The 19,034-nt window shown below is 32.2% G+C and overlaps 1 protein-coding gene across 2 annotated transcripts in view; it reads right to left on the reverse strand.

Moving 5' to 3' along the window:
* Window positions 1-18,334, reverse strand: part of LOC148612156 (GTPase-activating Rap/Ran-GAP domain-like protein 3) — a 216,886-nt gene extending 198,552 nt beyond the window's left edge. Inside the window, exon 1 of one of the 2 annotated variants that reach the window (XM_088593322.1) lies at window positions 17,747-18,315. In XM_088593322.1, coding sequence (XP_088449448.1) covers window positions 17,747-18,120 — 374 coding nt within the window. In that variant the 5' untranslated portion in view covers window positions 18,121-18,315. Of the gene's footprint in view, window positions 1-17,746 lie in introns of both variants that reach the window. The other variant, XM_088593323.1, reaches the window with a different exon arrangement.
* Between the last annotated feature and the right edge of the window lie 700 nt (window positions 18,335-19,034).

The following is a 19,034-nucleotide window of genomic DNA, read 5'->3' on the forward strand; positions in this document are numbered from 1 at the left end:
CAGAATTATGACATGAGCAAAACAATATTAAATAAAAAAATATAAAGTAACTACTAAAATCACACACAAAGCACAAGGATGTTGAAATATCCGAACGTTGTAGTTAATTTTCTATCAAACCGCTGTTCACAACTTTTTGTTTTTTGTCTGTATAGTGTCACATCATATGGTCGGCCAATGATCGTGATATTCACATTCAATATCATCTATATATTATTGCCGAAGAATAGTGAATTTTTGGATATACCTTACCATGTTCCATAGTAAATAACAGGTTGTTATTTAGCTGTTTACAGCAGACAGGTCAAAGGTTGTATGTACTTTCTTTGCGTCATTAAGTTTAACTTATAACTGATAGTAAACATTGGCATTCTCTTCCTGTTATGTTTACATCTAATACTATCTAAATATGAGTCAATCTTCAATAGACATAACAACCATCCGCAAAACAGTTCTGATACTTTAAATGGTATTGATATTTTGATTCCAATAAGAATTGAGAAATTCAATTAAAATGAGAGTAAAATATATGTAAACACTTTTTTATATTTAAAAAAAAAAATAAGTTAACATGATTAGCGACGAGCCAATGAGGAAATATTTCATGTAAATTAAATGTGAACACGTAATCAGAGAATACAAATAAGGTGAGTGGAAGAGGGTTGAATATAGGGATCGACACTCAGGATATGAGGGAATTTATAGTCGGTAAATAGGGAATCATTGATGAAAAGTGTTGAATTATAAGGCCCATAATGGTTAAAAAATATTTTTTATGTTGAGGGTCGGACAAGACTTTTGGAGAATATTGTAGTATTTGCATATACTTTTTATAAAGCATGTATAATAAAGTTTTTATATTACCTCACGTTAAACATGTGTTGTAAAGAAAAATGCTCGCTTTAGTCTATTAAATTTTGCTTGCTCTTTTGATATTTTTTTCCGATCTGAATACTTTTTGTATACAATTTATTTTGTTTTCACATCTTCAATTGCATCTGGTTCTAAGGTTGCTAATGAGAGGTTACTTATTGAAATTGGTGCACATCATAATGAAATGTGCTAAAGTTATATGATTTGTATTTTTGTACTGAAACATTATACAATTGTCTTCAAAGGTGACTTGTACAAGATCGATACTAACCACGATGAACTTAACTGGCATTAATTTGCTTGTTCTTGACAACAAAACAGTAATTCACAAAAAAAAGACATAGTGTTTCGTGAATACCAACACAATGAAATCAATCGGAGTAACATAAAACGAAGGAAGAAGTCACATTAATCAATTATATAGAGTTTTTTGTCATAAATACTAATTACTGTCCTGGGTTGAATCGATCTTGCTAAATGGGACACTAACGTTTTATCTAGGAGTGTAATGTATTATTGTCTACCATGTGGTATGAAACTTATACTGTCTCCAACTTGGTTAAAACAAAACTATAGAAACAACTAAAATAATGCATGATAGCAACAAATAAGGGACTGTCCATTTAAAAACCTGTCCGTTCCTATGATACATGTGCATGGGCGTCTCATGGTAATTTTTGTTCCACAGATTTTCTTGGCTCCAATGTAATGTATATATGATATGTATGTATGTCAAACAGTGCAATATTTTTTTTTAAATCGGCAATGGATAGCGCAGGAAATGATCTTAAAGTTCACTAAGTAAGCAAAAATATTTTGAAAAAGAAAAAGAGTTATCTCTTTATTTCAATGAATTTCAATGCTTTCTATGTAATTCATTTCTCTTTAATCGTTGCAGTTAATCAAAAACCAACATTCAACTTTGAGTGATATGATATGGGTGAAAAACATTTAAAAAACAAAATTGGTCATGTGCCACCCACTGCATGGGTTTTGCATGGACATCCTCTTAAATCAAGAGAAAAACAAACCATTTAAGTAAAACGGGAGATTAAAATATTATAAACAATAAATTGGAAACAAACTGATAAACGAGTAATCTAGCTTCCACATTAGACTTGCTGAATAGACAATGTGAGGTCTCACACTTTCTGCGTGCATGTATATAAAATGCACAGCGCATGATCATTGAACAAAAAACTATTACGTGATGGTGAAAAACTTGTCTTATTGTTGAGATAGACATATCGAAAAAGTTTTAAGTTATATAAGTATATGTAACAGATATAGTACTTTTGACATGATGACATAAGTCAAGCCAATTACATTACTCTATTCCCAAAGTTTAGACTATTGTTTCTGAAAAAAAAATTCCTTTGACAATTTTATTATATTTTCTCGGATGTTTACATTTGAAAGAGTAATCAAGGGAACCAAGATTTTAGTGAAACTCAAACGAATGTAATCCGCGGACAAACACCAGACATGGAAAACAGACAAACTTCATGGTGAAGATGGATAAAGTATAACGATCCACGAGTTCAAGATAGCGACAGTATTGATGACTTAAATCTTGTAGCAACATAACCCTGTTCCAGAAGACTAAGTGTAAGTTTTCTTCCGCGGTACCAAAAGTCTACATAGTTATGGCAAGCTCTGGTATAACGTATGAGTTGTGATGAAAGGAAAGTTGCCAATACAGAATGAAAAGTCATCGCGTTTGTCGTATAGTTTGGTAATTAGTTATCATTTACCATCAATCTAAGTGTAGGTCAAAATATGAGGCTGACTTTACAGTGTCTGTAGTATCTTTTATCTCAAGTTCTTTGACGCGATGCGATGTATAAAATCCCCAAAACTAGATTCTTTTGAATGATAATACGCCATCCATATAGCGCAAACTGAGATGAAAGGATTGGCTAAACGATATTAACTGTTAACTCATCCTCATAAGCGTGAAGGAATAGGTCTGTGGGTAGAGGGGCACAATTTGAAATAACATGTTCTCTATTTATTGGCCCGTTTATGATATGATGTAATTCTTATATTCCATCAAAAGTTTCAGAATTGCAACAACTTCAGTTTAAAAATCGTTATATGGTGGTGTATATATAACGTTGCACTTCAACATGCATCTAATCAGTCTCTAATCGCGTAGTCCATAAAATCATAATATATATACCAGGTTATATAAAACTCACTGCCTTTTGTAGAGATAATTCGTGGTGTTGAAAACCTCACTAAATAGACAGTGTAAACTGGTATACAGAAGCTATATTTGTACATAACTATAATCAAACATTCATCACCAACTAAAATCTACCAAATTAAACCGAATCAAGAACGATAACTCTTGCAATGTTTTAATTTCATTTATAATCTATATGTTTTCTAAAACAGGCAACAACCAAAAGAAAAACTAAACCTGGTTGTGTGATGATCTGTATCTGTTTTGGAACAAGAACCGAACAAGTGAGCGTTTGGTTTGACATACAAGAATTACTTTCTGTCTATTTTTTGAAAGACTTTTACGAAAAACTTACTCATTTTTTTTTATTCATTAGATATTCCTATGATAAAATCCTGATTAGTGTTTTCTGTGAAATGATCGAGTGGTTTTTTCTAACTATTGGTTTTGTTCATTGTTAGATAAATGCTATAAAGCAATATAGAGTATCATGAATCGATGAATAACAAAACAAAGTCATTTACATGTAATTCTTAACATCCGAACATGATCTCAATAGCTATGAGATCATAACACTAGATTTGATGGTAAAACCAAGGAGATCAAGGTTAAAAACAACAAACAGCATAATTGATATATATATATCAATTGATAACAAAAAATCAGTTATAAAAAAGAAGGACAAGTACGTTGGTAGCACATTTTTGACATTTTTCTTCTTCATTTTTTTCCTTTTTGGTTTTGTTTTGTTTTGGCTGCTGCAAAATCTCGTATATACATATTGTTTTGTCTTACCCAAAAATCTCAGAATTAAGTTTGGCTTTTCTTAAGTTAAATATATATTCCTTTACTACACTTTATCAATTTGGTCAGAAAAGTATATTTCTACTTCATGTATTCTATGCAATTGATTCGTTTACGACATTATTGGTTTCATATCAATTAATCTTTTTATCAAAACTATGTTATGACATTCAATCGTTTGTATTTTATGAATGTTTTGATGAAGTTATATTTTATCATTGCTCAAGAGTGATCAAGGGAAACAATGTAAGATTCTAGCGGAAATCAAAACATTATAATCCTGGGACAAAGACCAGACAAAGAATACAGACACATACACAATAAAGAAATAAAATAACAAAATAATACGATCAAAGCAACAACAGTAAATGAGCAACTCGTACTCAGCATGGCCAGGTGCACCGGTAAATTTAATTCAATATTTTTTGCCTTATTTTCGACTTATTGTGGGTTGTTTTTATTCTATATTTGGACCATATTCAGTTTTAAATAGTTGTTATTAGCAAATGTACTTTTCTTTCTGTTTCATTAACTTCATTTCCATCGTTTTAGCTTTTAGCCTCATGTTAATTTCATATAACAACTTCATTATATAGAACAATTTATGGCTTTTTATTCTAAATTGTTCAATCAGATAAAGATATACTAAAATGATAAATGGGTAAATATTCAAATTCTCTTTGTCGGCAAGGGTGTAGAAACCGATCTCCTTCGTGTATGAGCCGTTACTTAATACGTTTGCCTTCAAGTCATTACTACAAAAGTTTTTGGTCGTTATTATAAATACCAGGTTTGTTAATGTGTAACGATCTTCACCAAGAGGGCAAATTCGTTCACTGTGTCATAGTTTTCCTTTCCTCTTTTGTCTACCCCAAAGGTGACATATTTATGAGCCGATCGGCGGGTGTTACTATAACGACAGGGGACACGCAACCAGTACACTGGGTCCATGCAGCCGATTGTTACAGTGCAGTCCGTGTTGCTTATTTACTTTTGATTGTATGTGTATGTTATTTTGGTTACTTTATGTTTGTTGTTGTCTGTGCTGCTATTTTCATTGTCTAGTTTTCATAGCAGGGTATTTTTCCATTTGATCACCTTTCAAGCCATTGGTCTATTTTTTCCCTTCAGTTTATCATTTGGTGGTGAGCTCGCATTCATTGGCTTGCACCAGGTTCACCTTTTCGGTGCTACATTCGGCTCTTTATTTCGACATTGTTTGTTTGAATACTTCTTGTATACTGATAATTATTTTTATGTAGATATTCCTATGTATTTGACTCTAATGTTTCTGATAAAGATTTTACATGTACCTTAGAAAAGTTTGTTTATTATACCGACATTATCAATATTTATATGAATGGTATTTTTGTATTTCAGCATGCTTTCAGGACAAAATCAATTTTACTGCAGTGGAAATAGAATGTACATGTTACATTTATTTAAACTTATTGCAAACGCACAACCACATGTTACTATAGAAATTAGCAAAAATGTAATGGGTATGATTATTCAGAGAGAAAAAAATCATGACCAGAGTAATGGACTGATTTAGAAACAACTCGGTGAGGGATTATATAAGAACAGAGGACGCTTACCCAACCGGTAAACCTAGTCCTAGCTCCCTGTTTTTAGTGTAATTCATTTACTTTTTTATTTGTGCGTGTTATATTGGTTATTTCATGGTCTTTGTTGTGTGTGTTTTCTTCATGTCTAGTCTTTTGAATGTGTTATATTGTATCTGTACAAATTAATCTGACGGGAAAAAACTGAAATGGATGTTGCTAGAGATGCCCTTAAGGGATACAATATGCAAAGTATTGCAAAGTGCTATAAAGTTATCGAGCATGATGAGAGCGAGCATAAAAGTGGGTATTGGGTTGGAATTTTGGGGTAAAAAAACTTCTCAAGTTATTCATTTATTGATTATAAACTTCCCCATTAATTAACAAGGCAGATTTCCAAATAAAAATATGGATTTCGCTTGCTGCTGAGATATAAACAAAGATATTGACTTTGCGAAGCAAATATTTTCATCCGGGTAAACCTCTGTCACCCCCCCCCTTTTTGTAATGTCCTTTATTATTTTCACGAGTCTCACACAGACGGTACATGTATGGTAAAGCTCACGATGCTCGCTGATTTAGGCAATGCCTGCCCAATATTATTGTTGTCTTTACGTATTGCAAGTTTCGTAATAGATTGGAACTTTGACTGACTATATGTTTTAGATTAAGCAAGATCATCTTTTCCTTGCCAATTCAGTCATCCATATAATATCATGAATGGTATAAACAAGCTGAATATATCTATTTTGTTCCAATGTCTGTTCAAATATCTATGTAATCCTATAATATCACGCTAATCCACATCTCATATATCTTAGTAATAATTTGATTATAGCTATTATTGAGAATTGCAGAAGTAAAATTTTGTACAATCGATGTTAATAAAACCATATCTATTTTCATCGGAATGTAGGATGCGTGTATATACATACGATCAAATAAATATCACTGTTATATATAGTCAACATTTCAAAAAAATTTTCAAAAGTTCTTTGTGTCCGATTTCAGACGTTTGGGCGCCAAAATGACATGCTTGCTTTCCCGTCATTCGAAGGATATTTTTCCAAATGATTATTTCTTCGTAAATAAACGAATTTCGTAGAAATACTCTTCCCATATCAATATGGGGTTGATAAAACTAGACAGAAAATCAACAATATTACGTCATTTAGCAACAAGCGATACGAAGATTGCAAAATGAGTTTCCTTAAAGAAAAGGATGCATGAGCCATGATTTCAGTGGCTCCTTATTGGTGCTTAAATATCTCCTTAGTTGTATTTAAATGGTTCCTTAATGATGTTTTTAAAGCACATAGTTTCTTTTAATGTGTGTAATGAGTGCAGATGGGTAACGTTATTGTCTAAAAAAAAACATATTTTCATGTGTTTTAGTACACCTTCGCTGAGTAGGAAATGGATTTTATCGATGCTTCTGGCAATAATATATTTATAACTGTTATATAATCCGAGGTTCGTGATATTCAATAGCGTAGTAATTTGATATTACTATAGTTTGTTTATAAGGCTTTTATAAATACTAATCAAACTGTCAATCTGTTTTACCTTTTTTTTTATTTTATTTTTTTTTTTATTTTGCTTTTAAAATTGTAGGCTGTTTCAGTGTGTTTGAATTTGATAGTAATATATTTACAAACAAAAACTGTAAATACGATATAAAATGCTGTTTGAGATCTAGAAGGTGGATATCTAGTATTACTGTTATACAAAACGTAGCGGGTATAAAAATCACTACTATCAATAACCCCATCATTAAAATGTAAGTTCTCTCCAAATGGTTTGTTCAAAAGGTAAAAAAGGAAAAAAACTTGCCCAATGATATATGTTTCATCAGGATATGAAGCTCATTTTAATCTTTAATGCAATATTTTCCATAACGCTTTATACACGAAGTAAATAAACCATAATCGTCTTTTTTTTCCTTAACCAGACTATAGCAAACAATATCTTTTTCAAATAGTACACCTAAAATCAACCATCTTAAAAGCGCTTTAATTTCACGGAGAAATCTTGCTGTGCGGTTGCGATAGTAAAGGCGTGTTTACAGGGTTATGTTGCTACAAGATTGAAGTCATCACTACAAAAGTTTTATGGTCGTCATCATGAACTCGTGGATAGCTAAGGTGTATCCATCTGCACCATAAAAACTGATTTATTCAATGTGTCATAGTTTTCCTTTCCTATTTCGTCTACCCTGGACTTGACTTTTTATGAGCGGGTGTTTCTAGAAAAGCAGAGGACGCTTATGTATTATTATAGTCACTTTATGTTCTTTGTTGTGTATGTCGGTTTTCCATGTCTGGTCTTTGTCCCTGGATTACATTCTTTTGATTACCGCTATAACCTTGGTTCCCTTGATTACTCTTACCTTTCGCGACATGTCATTTGTGTCATCTGTTTACCAAATTGAGAAAACATAATGAAATTAATTTCACATTTCTATAAGAGATACCACTATTTAAGATCTTGTTTTTCTTAATGCGACAAAACTTGTACGAAATGGATAATATGATTTGATTTACATTACCTACACAGTTTTTGTATATTTAATATGAGTCAATTTTGCGTATCTTCAAAGCAAATTTATCCTTAGCGTTCGTGTGAATGGAATTTACATGAAAATCACACAAGGTATGGGGCATTAAGCTACTGATATTACCTCAAAATATCAGCTTGGTTGTAATAACAGAAAAATAAGAAAAAAAAACAGCTGAGCATTGTAAATTTTGTTTTTGCTTTTGTTTTGTTTTGTTTTTGTTTTTTTTAGTATTTTGTTTCTTTGTTGTTTTTATTTTTTATTTTTTTTATTTTTTGTTTTTTGTTTTGTTTTCGTATTTTTTTTTTAAATTTACATACAGAAAACCCTTGTCTACACCCAAGTAAGTATTTTACATTTACCCATATGATAAATATGTTATAATGAATGTATTCACTAAATATGAATTACTGATATTGCCATTTGATTAAATTATTTTTCCTTTTCGGCTGCTAGTACTTCATTCGGCAATTGCGTATAGCTTGTCTTTCAGTTCGGTACGTTAATTATCACCCTTCAATCAAATTAAGTAGGACTCTTTGTAAGAATCATGCAAAATTCTGTAAAATGCAATACACATAAAAAGCCACATATTTTTACTTTTTGGTATTAAGTTGCTTTATACATCTTTATGATGAAATGCATAATTATTCATTCCAATCTGTTTGCTCTTAGTAGATAATCCACACCAAAATTCCAGTAGTTTAGTGTCATTTACAGATTTATTTCCCTAAATTTTGAATTCTACAGTACATTCTAAATAATTTTTATCTCCTAAGAGCACGTGTTATATGAAAAAGCACATATTACTCTCTATTAGCTATGACATTTTAAACAAAATGTCAAACATAAGAATAAGTAAGCTTTCCAAACATGAATCACATTTTGCATGATTCGTATCTGGAGTGCTACTTAAATTCTTACTTTCCCACCAGATTTAGTTTCTGTAGCAAGGTATACAATGCATATATTTCGTACGTTTGTTCTTGTTGTGCTAACTAATCAGATAAGAGAAAATGTTTAATTTACCATCTTGGCATGAATGATAATATTGATTTTACCAGATCAAATTATCGCTCCCCAAAGTCATATCCATGTGGTCTGTCATTTTAGTTCTAGTTTCATAATCACATATATTTTACGTCCAGGCTAATCATAAACCAGATGAAATGATATGATAGATTTCGTGTAGTGTAAACATTTTCAGTATCGACCCTTCCAATACCACTTTTTCTTGAAGACTGCATATTTAACTTACAATTAGTCAATAAATAAGTTCGTTCAGTAACCACTCTATCAAGGGCATGACAGGGTCTAGAACTTAAGGATGTTCGCTGCTCTGTTTCGATCTTTCACGCTAGAACAGTATGAGAAAAAAAACATGTGTCATTGTGCTTTTTTGGTTTTTTGTTTTTTTTTTTTTTTGTTTGTTTTGAAAGATGGTATTACGATCATACACATTTAATGGTCAAATGAAAGTTCTTTTCCAAATGATTTAGATAATGTTCTTTACAACTCAAACTACATTGTATCTTAATGTAAAATAAGCAATACTTTAGACGGAAAATGTTTCTAGGGATACCAAACTCATCAAAGGGAGAAATGGAGATAAATATTAAGCTTGGCTGATCATCAACGTAAATTCAAGTGCTATATAGGATTATCTAAAAAGTGTCACCAGCAGTTCAAGAACGTATTTTAACGCCGTTATTCCAAGGAGATTTGTAGCTTACACCTTAAGGCATTAACTGGTTGAGTCTAGTTGTTCCAATAGAGAAAGTGGCTAGACAGGTTTCCTTATTTGATAAAAATGTTAATTGTACATTACTTCACTGTCTACAAAGAAATTCTTTGGATAAATAACTTAATGTGTTATCTGAATTTCATAACAAAACATGACCATAGTCATAATAAACAGAACAAAAATGCATTTATATTCTTACTGTTTCCGTTTGCTTATTCTCATGTGATTTTCGCCCCTTATCCATTGTTTTTTTTGGGGGTTTTTTTCAAACAACTTATCACTTTATTCCCATAAGTAGCCCTAAATTTGATTTCTATCTGATACTTATTGATAATATTTACTGAAAATGTTCGACATGCTATATTCATTGAATAAAAAATCATTTTAAATCATAATGCCGCCGATGTAAAGTCTCGTGTATAGCATACTATAATTTGAAATATTCGTACGAATTCCTAGATTTCATGCATGATGTTTGTTGATTGTCAAGTGCATAATGTATACGGTTGTGGTTTGTTTTAATAAATCAAAACTACTATTTGAGAAACAAACTAAGCACTAAACATCAAAATTTGACCGAAAAACTATTGATACATGAAACATATAGTTGACGTCATATGATTAACATGATTAACATTGAAATATAACTCCAACATTGACTTTTTATGAGCAACACGACGGATGTTTCCAGAAAAGCAGAGGACGCTTACCCTAGCGGAGCACCTGGTCCATGCTCCCAGTTTTTAGTGGAGTCCGAGTTGCTCGTTTGCTTTTGTTACTTTGTATGTATGATTTCATTTACATTATGTTCTTTGTTGTGTGTGTCTGTTTTCCATGTCTGGTCTTTCCCCCTGGATTATATTCTTTGGATTAACGCTGTTACCTTGGTTCCCTTGATTACTCTTCCAAGAATAATAGTTGTCAAGCTATGTTTCTTTTAATATAACAGTTCAGTGTGTATCTTGATACTTATAGAGGGTGAAGTCCTCATTACGGCATTTGATGCGGAGTTATTTTATAATTTGGAAGCACTGAAAGTCTGATTTCAGTCTGACAGGAAGTCACGTCTTTCGGGACTTCCTTTACAAGTTCTGTATTTTCATATTTTCTTTACTAAAAAGCATTTGTTCATGTCTTCATTTCTTCAATTATTTCAATTTGGATACTTTTTTTTCGTTTCCGATATGCCATTATACTATGCCTTCCTAGAAAGTCCGATAAGTTAGTAATATTGGTCTTACTCATTAGATACAAGACGTGACAAGAACCATAAAGATGTGTAGAAAAAGCGAAAAGAGGAAGGCAATAGCAACAAGACAATTTTTCAATATATCTATACATTCAATTTCCTCCTCTTACAGGTTACGCCTGCCTCATATTAAGATGGATCAAGCGTAAAAGGTTTTTATTGATGTGTATGTATCAGCCATTGTCACATATGAGATACGCAGAAAAATTGTACTTTTGATTTTCTTATAAATATCAATCTGAAAGTGATTGGTGTGTAATTTTCCGTAAATGACTATATACATTACACATACTAATATCACAAACGCGTTGACAATCAAAGTGATTCGAATTATCGATATTTCACAAAAGATGATGATGAAGATTAGACAATTAAACCCTTACATTTATTCCAAGTACAAGTAAGTTTTGTATTCCTTTCCTTTTACACATTATACCTCACCGAAACATTATTCAAACAGTTTAAGTGAGTCATTGCTATTACCCATTGTACTTCCAATATTTACGGTTAACGATTAGTTATCAACAATCAACATTGCAACTGCCATTACAAATCAAATTATCAAATTTAATTATTTATCTTTTAAGGAAACTGTATACAACATCAAAATTATCTCGTTTATATTTAGTTCCCCATCCCCTTTCCTCATCCTATGCAGTAACCACGTTTCATATGGTAAACGAATTAATTTTCACAGTTGCTAATTTTTGTCAATGATTATATCGATTGAGCAAATTTGCGAATATCAATTTCCGCGGTTTTAAAAAAAATACTAGTCTGCCAAAGTGCTAAAAATTAATTTTGTAGGTACTTTTTTGTTCGTGCTAATATTTATGTCCGCCACTAAAATAGCGAATATTAATGTTTTAACAGTAATCTGATCACGCAATTCAATTATATCCTTTATAATGACTTTTAGTAGGAAAGGTAAGTGCAATAGAGAAAAAATGAAAGAAAGTATTTGACTCTGGAGTAAACTTGGGTTTCTGAACCATTTAGAAATTACATATTTTCACTATAAGGGACTTAAAGTGATTAACATCCCTTTGATCTGCCTCCTCTTATGATTATCAATAATTGTAATCTGAAAAAAAGCAGGTTTTTTTAATAATGACGCAAAATATTCAGACAAACAATAACCTATAAGAACTACTTTCTTGGTTTGAAGCAAATCTGCCATAAATCAGACTAACCGTTCCAGATTAGATTACGTCAAGTCTTTCTTTTAACTTTCCTCTGTCGCAGCATGTTCATCGTTAATCTTTCAACAGAATGGCTAGGTGGGTGTATTTAAACGTTAAACGGATTTTATTTTATCGTCTAATAATCAAAACTTATGGCTCGTTTTCTTTTGTTTGGAACCAACTTTTATTTATTATACTTGCCGCCGTTACAATTACTCCCAGTAGGTTACTCTGAATATGTTTCCTATTATAGATAACACTAGTACTATTGATTTAGTAATACTTGACTTTTTTAATTTAAAGGGTAAACAGAGTTCAATAAATAAATATTTGTCGCATAGTTTACCAGAAATTTGATAAAATTGTAGGAAAAGAAAATATATTTCAAGATTTCCTCATAAACTTCTATGTTACTCTGGAAGAAACATTCATTACATCTTTCAGTCGTGAATGGGCAAGTCGTGAATGCAAGACTTGACCAAATTGTACATTATAAGGTGGATAAAAGTGTCCTACAAACAGAGGTATATTGCTAGGTCTGTTAAATGCACGACAAAACCAGTATCAAGACTTCTAAAAAATTTATTCACAGTGGTCAAAGACGGACTTAAAAGTTACTTTGATAAGCTTACTCTACAAATTGCGTGAATCAGATGAGGATTCTCAAGCATTCGAATACAGGAGTGTCTTTTTTTCAGTAACCTTACCTTTTGTAGTAGCATACTAACTTTAAATTGATTTCTACCTTGTACGCCACACTGAAATATGACAAGCTAAAGTCAGCTCTACGTAATCATATTCAACAACGTTTTTTTTTTCTTTTTTGCAAATCAGGGAAGACGAAAATAATGCGATTTTCGTCTTTCATGGATAGTCTTACTTTTGCTTTTGGATTCTTTTACAGTTTACTTTATAGTATGGGTTTTACCCATCATTGAAATGTGGTGGCCTGTGGAAGTCAAATTGCTTGTTGCGTGGCTTTTGGTGGATGACTGTCTCATTGGCAATCATATCACGTACATTTCTTACTTTTATTTTATCTATTATTAGGCAGAAAAAAAACTTATTTTCGGGTAAAAAACACACGGCTTCTAACAAAAAATACTCCCGTGTCTGATGTTAAAATGTTTCTCGTCGACATTACATTTGTCAGCAGACCATCGAAATAACTATGGGAACGGATTGTGCGCCACTCTTCGCCGATCAGTTCCTACATTCATATGAAGCCAGATTTTTACAAGGAAAAAATGAAGCAAGTAGCCCAGTCCTTCAATTTCAGTTTCCATTATTTTGACGATATATTATCCCTTAACAATTTTAGATTCAAGGATTACATACATGTAATCTACCCAAATGAACTTGGAATTAAAGAGACAACTATAGCACCTGCATCTGCTTCATATATAGACCTTAATTTGTACAAAGGTTATACAGAGCGTTTAAAATCGAAACTTCATGAAAAACAAGAAGAGTTTAACTTCCCAATAATAATCATCTTTCTTTTTCTTAGTAGCAACGTACCAACATCTCCAGCCTATGGTGTATACAATTCACAATTGATCCGTTACTGTTATCTGTACGTGAACTTTTTATGTAGAGCGCAGATATTATCAAATAAACCTTTTAATCAGGAGTATGTTCATTCATTGTTAATGGCATCACTTCAGACGTTTTACGATCGACATCACATTTTGATTGAACCATATGCAGTTTCTATCTAATAGGTGAAACAAGATATCTTCAATTAGAATCAACTTTCAACCGGACTGACTACCTACCAAACTTTACACTTACTAGCTGCAGTGATGCAGCTCCTTTGAACTTAATTATCCGAGAAATTCAGAGGAGCTAGGTCATATGATTCACGACGGTCCTCAGTTACAAAACACATCGTGTGAGAGCGTTGAAATAAGAGATATACATTTCATTTCTTTTGCAATCTTCGAGTAAATTTTGGCACGATACTAATTTTGAATTTTATCGTTTTATTTATTGCTGTGTAATTAAGTTGAAGATCAAATTCCAGCATTTTTTAATAAACCATGGTATTTGAGTAGGACCCATTTGCAACTCGTGTCAAGGAACTGCAATTTTGTTGTTAGGAGTTCATATTGCTAGTGTTATAATTTTTTTATTGACCTCTTGTTTTCTGATCTACAGTTTTTATGTGTAATCTACGTAATTCAGTTCGCTAAATCATGTATGCAGATCGTCTTTATTTCCTGTCTTAATGCCATGTTTTTTTTTAATTTGGACTTACTTGAATTATCCCAATACTGAAACTTCGGATATTTTCTTCCGATATTACACTCAGAAGTTTATTGTTGCCTTATATAGCCCCTGCTTATACGTTTTTCAACTTTAAAATGCAAAGCAAGTATGTACCGTTACATTCATAGTTATTAATTCTAGAGTGCAAAAATGCAATATGTCTGATAATTCCAAGTATACCGAATTCCTATTCCTTTTGTTTATCCTTACAGAGAAAATTGACATTAGAGAAGGGCATTTAAACACAACATCGCGTGGAGTCTTTTTAGGGTATGAAATAACTGAAATTTCATCCACAGTGAAATGTAAGGGTAACAACAAAATTACCGAATGATAATCCAATCCATAATCAAGTCCAGTCCAAAATAAATCTGACGAAATAGATATTACCCCACCGGAGCAGTTGGTATCACAATGCTTCTGACTTGATACAGGCATTTCAAACGAAATAGTGGATTTAATCTAGGCTTAACCTCCCTCTTCCATAGCGGCGTGAATATTACAGTGGTGATTAAATAGCACTTACATGCTATTGCATCGTAATCGGTAAATCAGTGGTACCATCAGCACAAAGAATAGTTCACAAAAAAAAGAAGTATTACTAATTATTTTAGTAGAAACTGAGTGTTTTCAACCAAGGACAGATATCTAAAAAAGAACTTGAACCTATTGAGACGCATATCCTCATACCCTGACTCATGAGTCTGTTCTTCAGATATTTATGGCCTTCAAGGAAATCAGAGTAGACAGTTTTTTGTTATAGCGCAGTGATTCAATTGTGAAATAACTTAATTTGAGATAAATACTGTAATCAGATTGGTGAAATTATTTTGTTATATCTCAATGGATAAAAAAAAATATTCACACGCCCCTATTCAGTTATATTCAGAGCTATTTTTCTCGTGTTTAAAGATAAACATATATAAACATATAAATATATAATATAAACACCGTATGCAAGTATGTTGTTGCGCATGTAAGGCACATTTTTGATATTGAAGTTGTGTCTTGTGTCATAAATCTTAATGCTGAGAAGACCACAGTTATGGAGCGTTAGAAGGTCAAGCAAATAGTATAAACAAAAAGAGTATCGTCAAATAACGTTGCTTGTTGATTTACTTATGGTGGTGACCATGCAAGAAAAAGACAGTTGGTAACACGTGCAATTTTTTTTCATCCATTAGAGATCAACAAATCGTGTTTTCTACGAAATGAATTATTTTATTAATTTAATTTTAATTTATTGGTATAAATGAGATATAAAGTACATAGAAAGCACTGCAAACGTAAAGATTAAGTGGAATAACTCTTTGATCTGTTCATAATTCGGTAGATATTTTGGATACTTTGAATATACATTCTGAGTCATCAACTTTCGATAAGTAAACAAATCCCTGTTCTTTCTAACATCATAACGAGTAATACATTCCCTTTGGGTAATAACAATATGTGGATAAAATTTATTATATGGCACCTATATCAAAGGACCTGCCTGGTTTCTATAAGGACAGTCTCTTTAAATGAAAATCGAATGAAGAAATGGTTGTAATATTTTTTTTTATCTCTTTGAAATAATATCAAAGTATGTGGTCCACACTAAATAGCTCAAGGTTTGAGTATTTCTATGTACAATTTATACTTGTGACTCTTGAACTTTTTCAGTTGATGAGAGGTTAGTCCTTGAAACATGTAAACAGCATACCGAAATTTTCAGTATTTATATGATTGGTATGTTTTAATTCTTACCCGATATAATGATATATTACTGGTTACAATGTTTGTTGTGAACTAAAGGGTACAGCAATGTCAAGTAAGTTTATATTTTTAAACAACATGAACTTTAAGCTAATGGTGCTCCTATTTATAAGCTTTCTATTCCTTTTCCATTAAACACTTGGAAAATCAAAGAGGACAAAAATCAATTAAGAGCTGCTTAATTGTTCATACGTGCTCGACTTCTATATTTAAACCATGACTGCATTAAATTGAGAAAGTCTTCTGGTTATATGTTATGATAATATTTCAAAACAATCTTCGGAAAATATATTCAGCATTCCGTTGTTGACTTAGTCGATTTGAATGCAGTTACTCCTGTGGCTTTTTCTACTTATATCTTTGTCTATTTGTTTCATAACCTGGTGCCAAAACCATTATAGCCTTTCAAACATGATAAAACGAAGTGTGACCATAACTAGCTTAATCAATTTTCAATAGCATGGATCACAGCTTTGTCTTGGATTTGTCTCCCGTGGGAAAGTACATTGATAGTTTAGTCTCAATCAGAGCAAACCCAAGCGTGATAGAAACACCTACACTCAACAACTGCAGTTATCTGCAATTATCCAGTTCCGTGCAGCGACAAACATTTCCTACCCCAATAAACACTGCAGACATGTCTTTCGAAGATCTTGATTTAAACCAAACGTCATTTGGAAATTGGATATAACGGTGCGTTTTGTTGTTAACTTATCTAAACATTATAATATGCTTTCAAAGTCTAGAAGGACTGCCTGTAGCATAAAAGGTAACACTTAAACTTTACATATTGTTCAGACATTATGAATAAGATTATGCAGCACCTGCAGCTATAGTTGCATCTCAATGACTTCACAAAACTTTAATTTCTTTTGGGGTAGACTACGTGTACTAATAAGATTTTCGAATATTTGCAAAATTTAACATTTACGCCTACATTATATCACAATCATCATACGTTTGTCCTTTACGTAAAATTTACGTTTTAATGCAGATACGTGCATTTGCGCTTTGAAGTATGATACTTTCATAATTCCGTCATCTTCTGTTGTTACATTCTCTTGAAAAAAGTTCAAAATGCATGTATTTTATAGTTTAAATAACTTATTTGGGCATGATTATTTATGACAACCTAATCATGGTTTGAATTGATGGAAGCAAGGTCTGCAAAAGACCTAAAAGACTTTGTTGACTTAAAAAGCATCACACAAGAAACATAAACATTGAATTATACTGTGCATGAATTTGGGCCGTAAATTAAAGCAAGGCGAATCAAGGGTATCATCTAAATATTGGTTTAACAAGCACAAATATACTTTTCTACGAATAATGATAATATAAAAAGGGAAAAGAACATGAATATTATGTCAAATTATGTATTTCAAAAACTAATGCATGCGTTATATTGGGTATGTAAGTCTGAAGCCAGGCAAAATGCATCCCTCCAAAAAAGCCATTTCTTGCCAATCTGCGTTCGTCCCAAACCCAAACCGTAGTCTAACTTATAATCTTGTTTAAGATTAGTTCAAGTTGGAAAATATATGTAAATGACTTACCCCACATCTTCATCAAGGGCTATTTTTTGTCGAATGAGCTGTTTTCTGTAAAGGACAGATAAATCACCTGCTGCACTTGCCAAAGGCCATGCAAAATACAGTGAATCCTTTACCATACACGACAAGCTTTTCAGCTCGGAGAGAGATCTCCGATGGTGACTCTTCGTTGGGCTTTTTGGTCTAGTCCGTAGTAATGGTGGACTAAGCCTTGTGTATGTTGTTCTTTCACTATTTGCACGAGTGATACATTTGTTATCCGAGCCGGTCCATGTTGGGTACAAGTAATTTCCACTTCTATCTCCTGCATCGTTATACGCAGCAGTGTTGCACCTTCGAATTTTGTTTTCCAAATTGGGTCTTTTATTTCTTTCCATGATGTTAAATTCCTTCAAACTCCTTTACATTGAGCACGAGACGTTTATGAAAACAAATACGAACACGTGTACTCCGATCATTGCCGGTTTTACTAATTCAATATATAACGGAATGGTTGTAAAGAGTCTATTTCATCAATTTATGTAACGAAATCAGAATAACAAGATGACGAGACCTACTATAATTGGTGTAGTATATTATTCCATAAGATCTTGTAGAAAACGCATGCATCATATATCATGTCACTCATATAGTGGTATATTATTCTATAACCGTGCATAAAGTCAGCCCGCAATAATTGCTTGATGCTGTAAAATTTCCAATCTATACTAATTTCCCAACTTTTGATGTCTGGTAAATTAAGCAAACTTCCTAAAAGACGTGTTCGATAACAATGGATTACATCATAGTCATGCTGCAAATGAAATATGAAGAAAAAACAAATTAGCCAATAACAGAGAAAATTAATTTGAACGATGTTCCCAAATGTTCTGTTAACATCGATGATTTTATTTGCTTGTAAGGTCAAAACAATCGGAGCTCATCATTGATAAGTACCTATAAATCTCGATCCCATTTCCGACTCAACTGTCGATCCGGGGACGTTCATCTTTCATGCAAAACTTGGAGCATCAAAATAACCCAGATTAAGATGTTCTTCATGCAATCAACTTCATTGCCCTCCGACGACTTTGAATTATGACTTATAAAGCGCCTTTTATTATCAATAATGTTCATTAATGAATACGTTATTCGAGCGGACTGGATTAATTGTATTAAGGAAATGGTTCACTTGAGGTCGTTATGAAATGATATAGATCAAGGCAAAGTACAATGAAACTTATATTTCTGATATATTTGATTGGCAACAAAACGTTTTCTGTTAGATCTATCTTCCTCATTCACCAGCATC

This window comes from Perna viridis, chromosome 7 (genome assembly GCF_037379345.1).
Source record: "Perna viridis isolate PV_CMFRI_1.1 ecotype Kerala chromosome 7, ASM3737934v1, whole genome shotgun sequence".
NCBI lineage: Eukaryota > Metazoa > Mollusca > Bivalvia > Mytilida > Mytilidae > Perna > Perna viridis.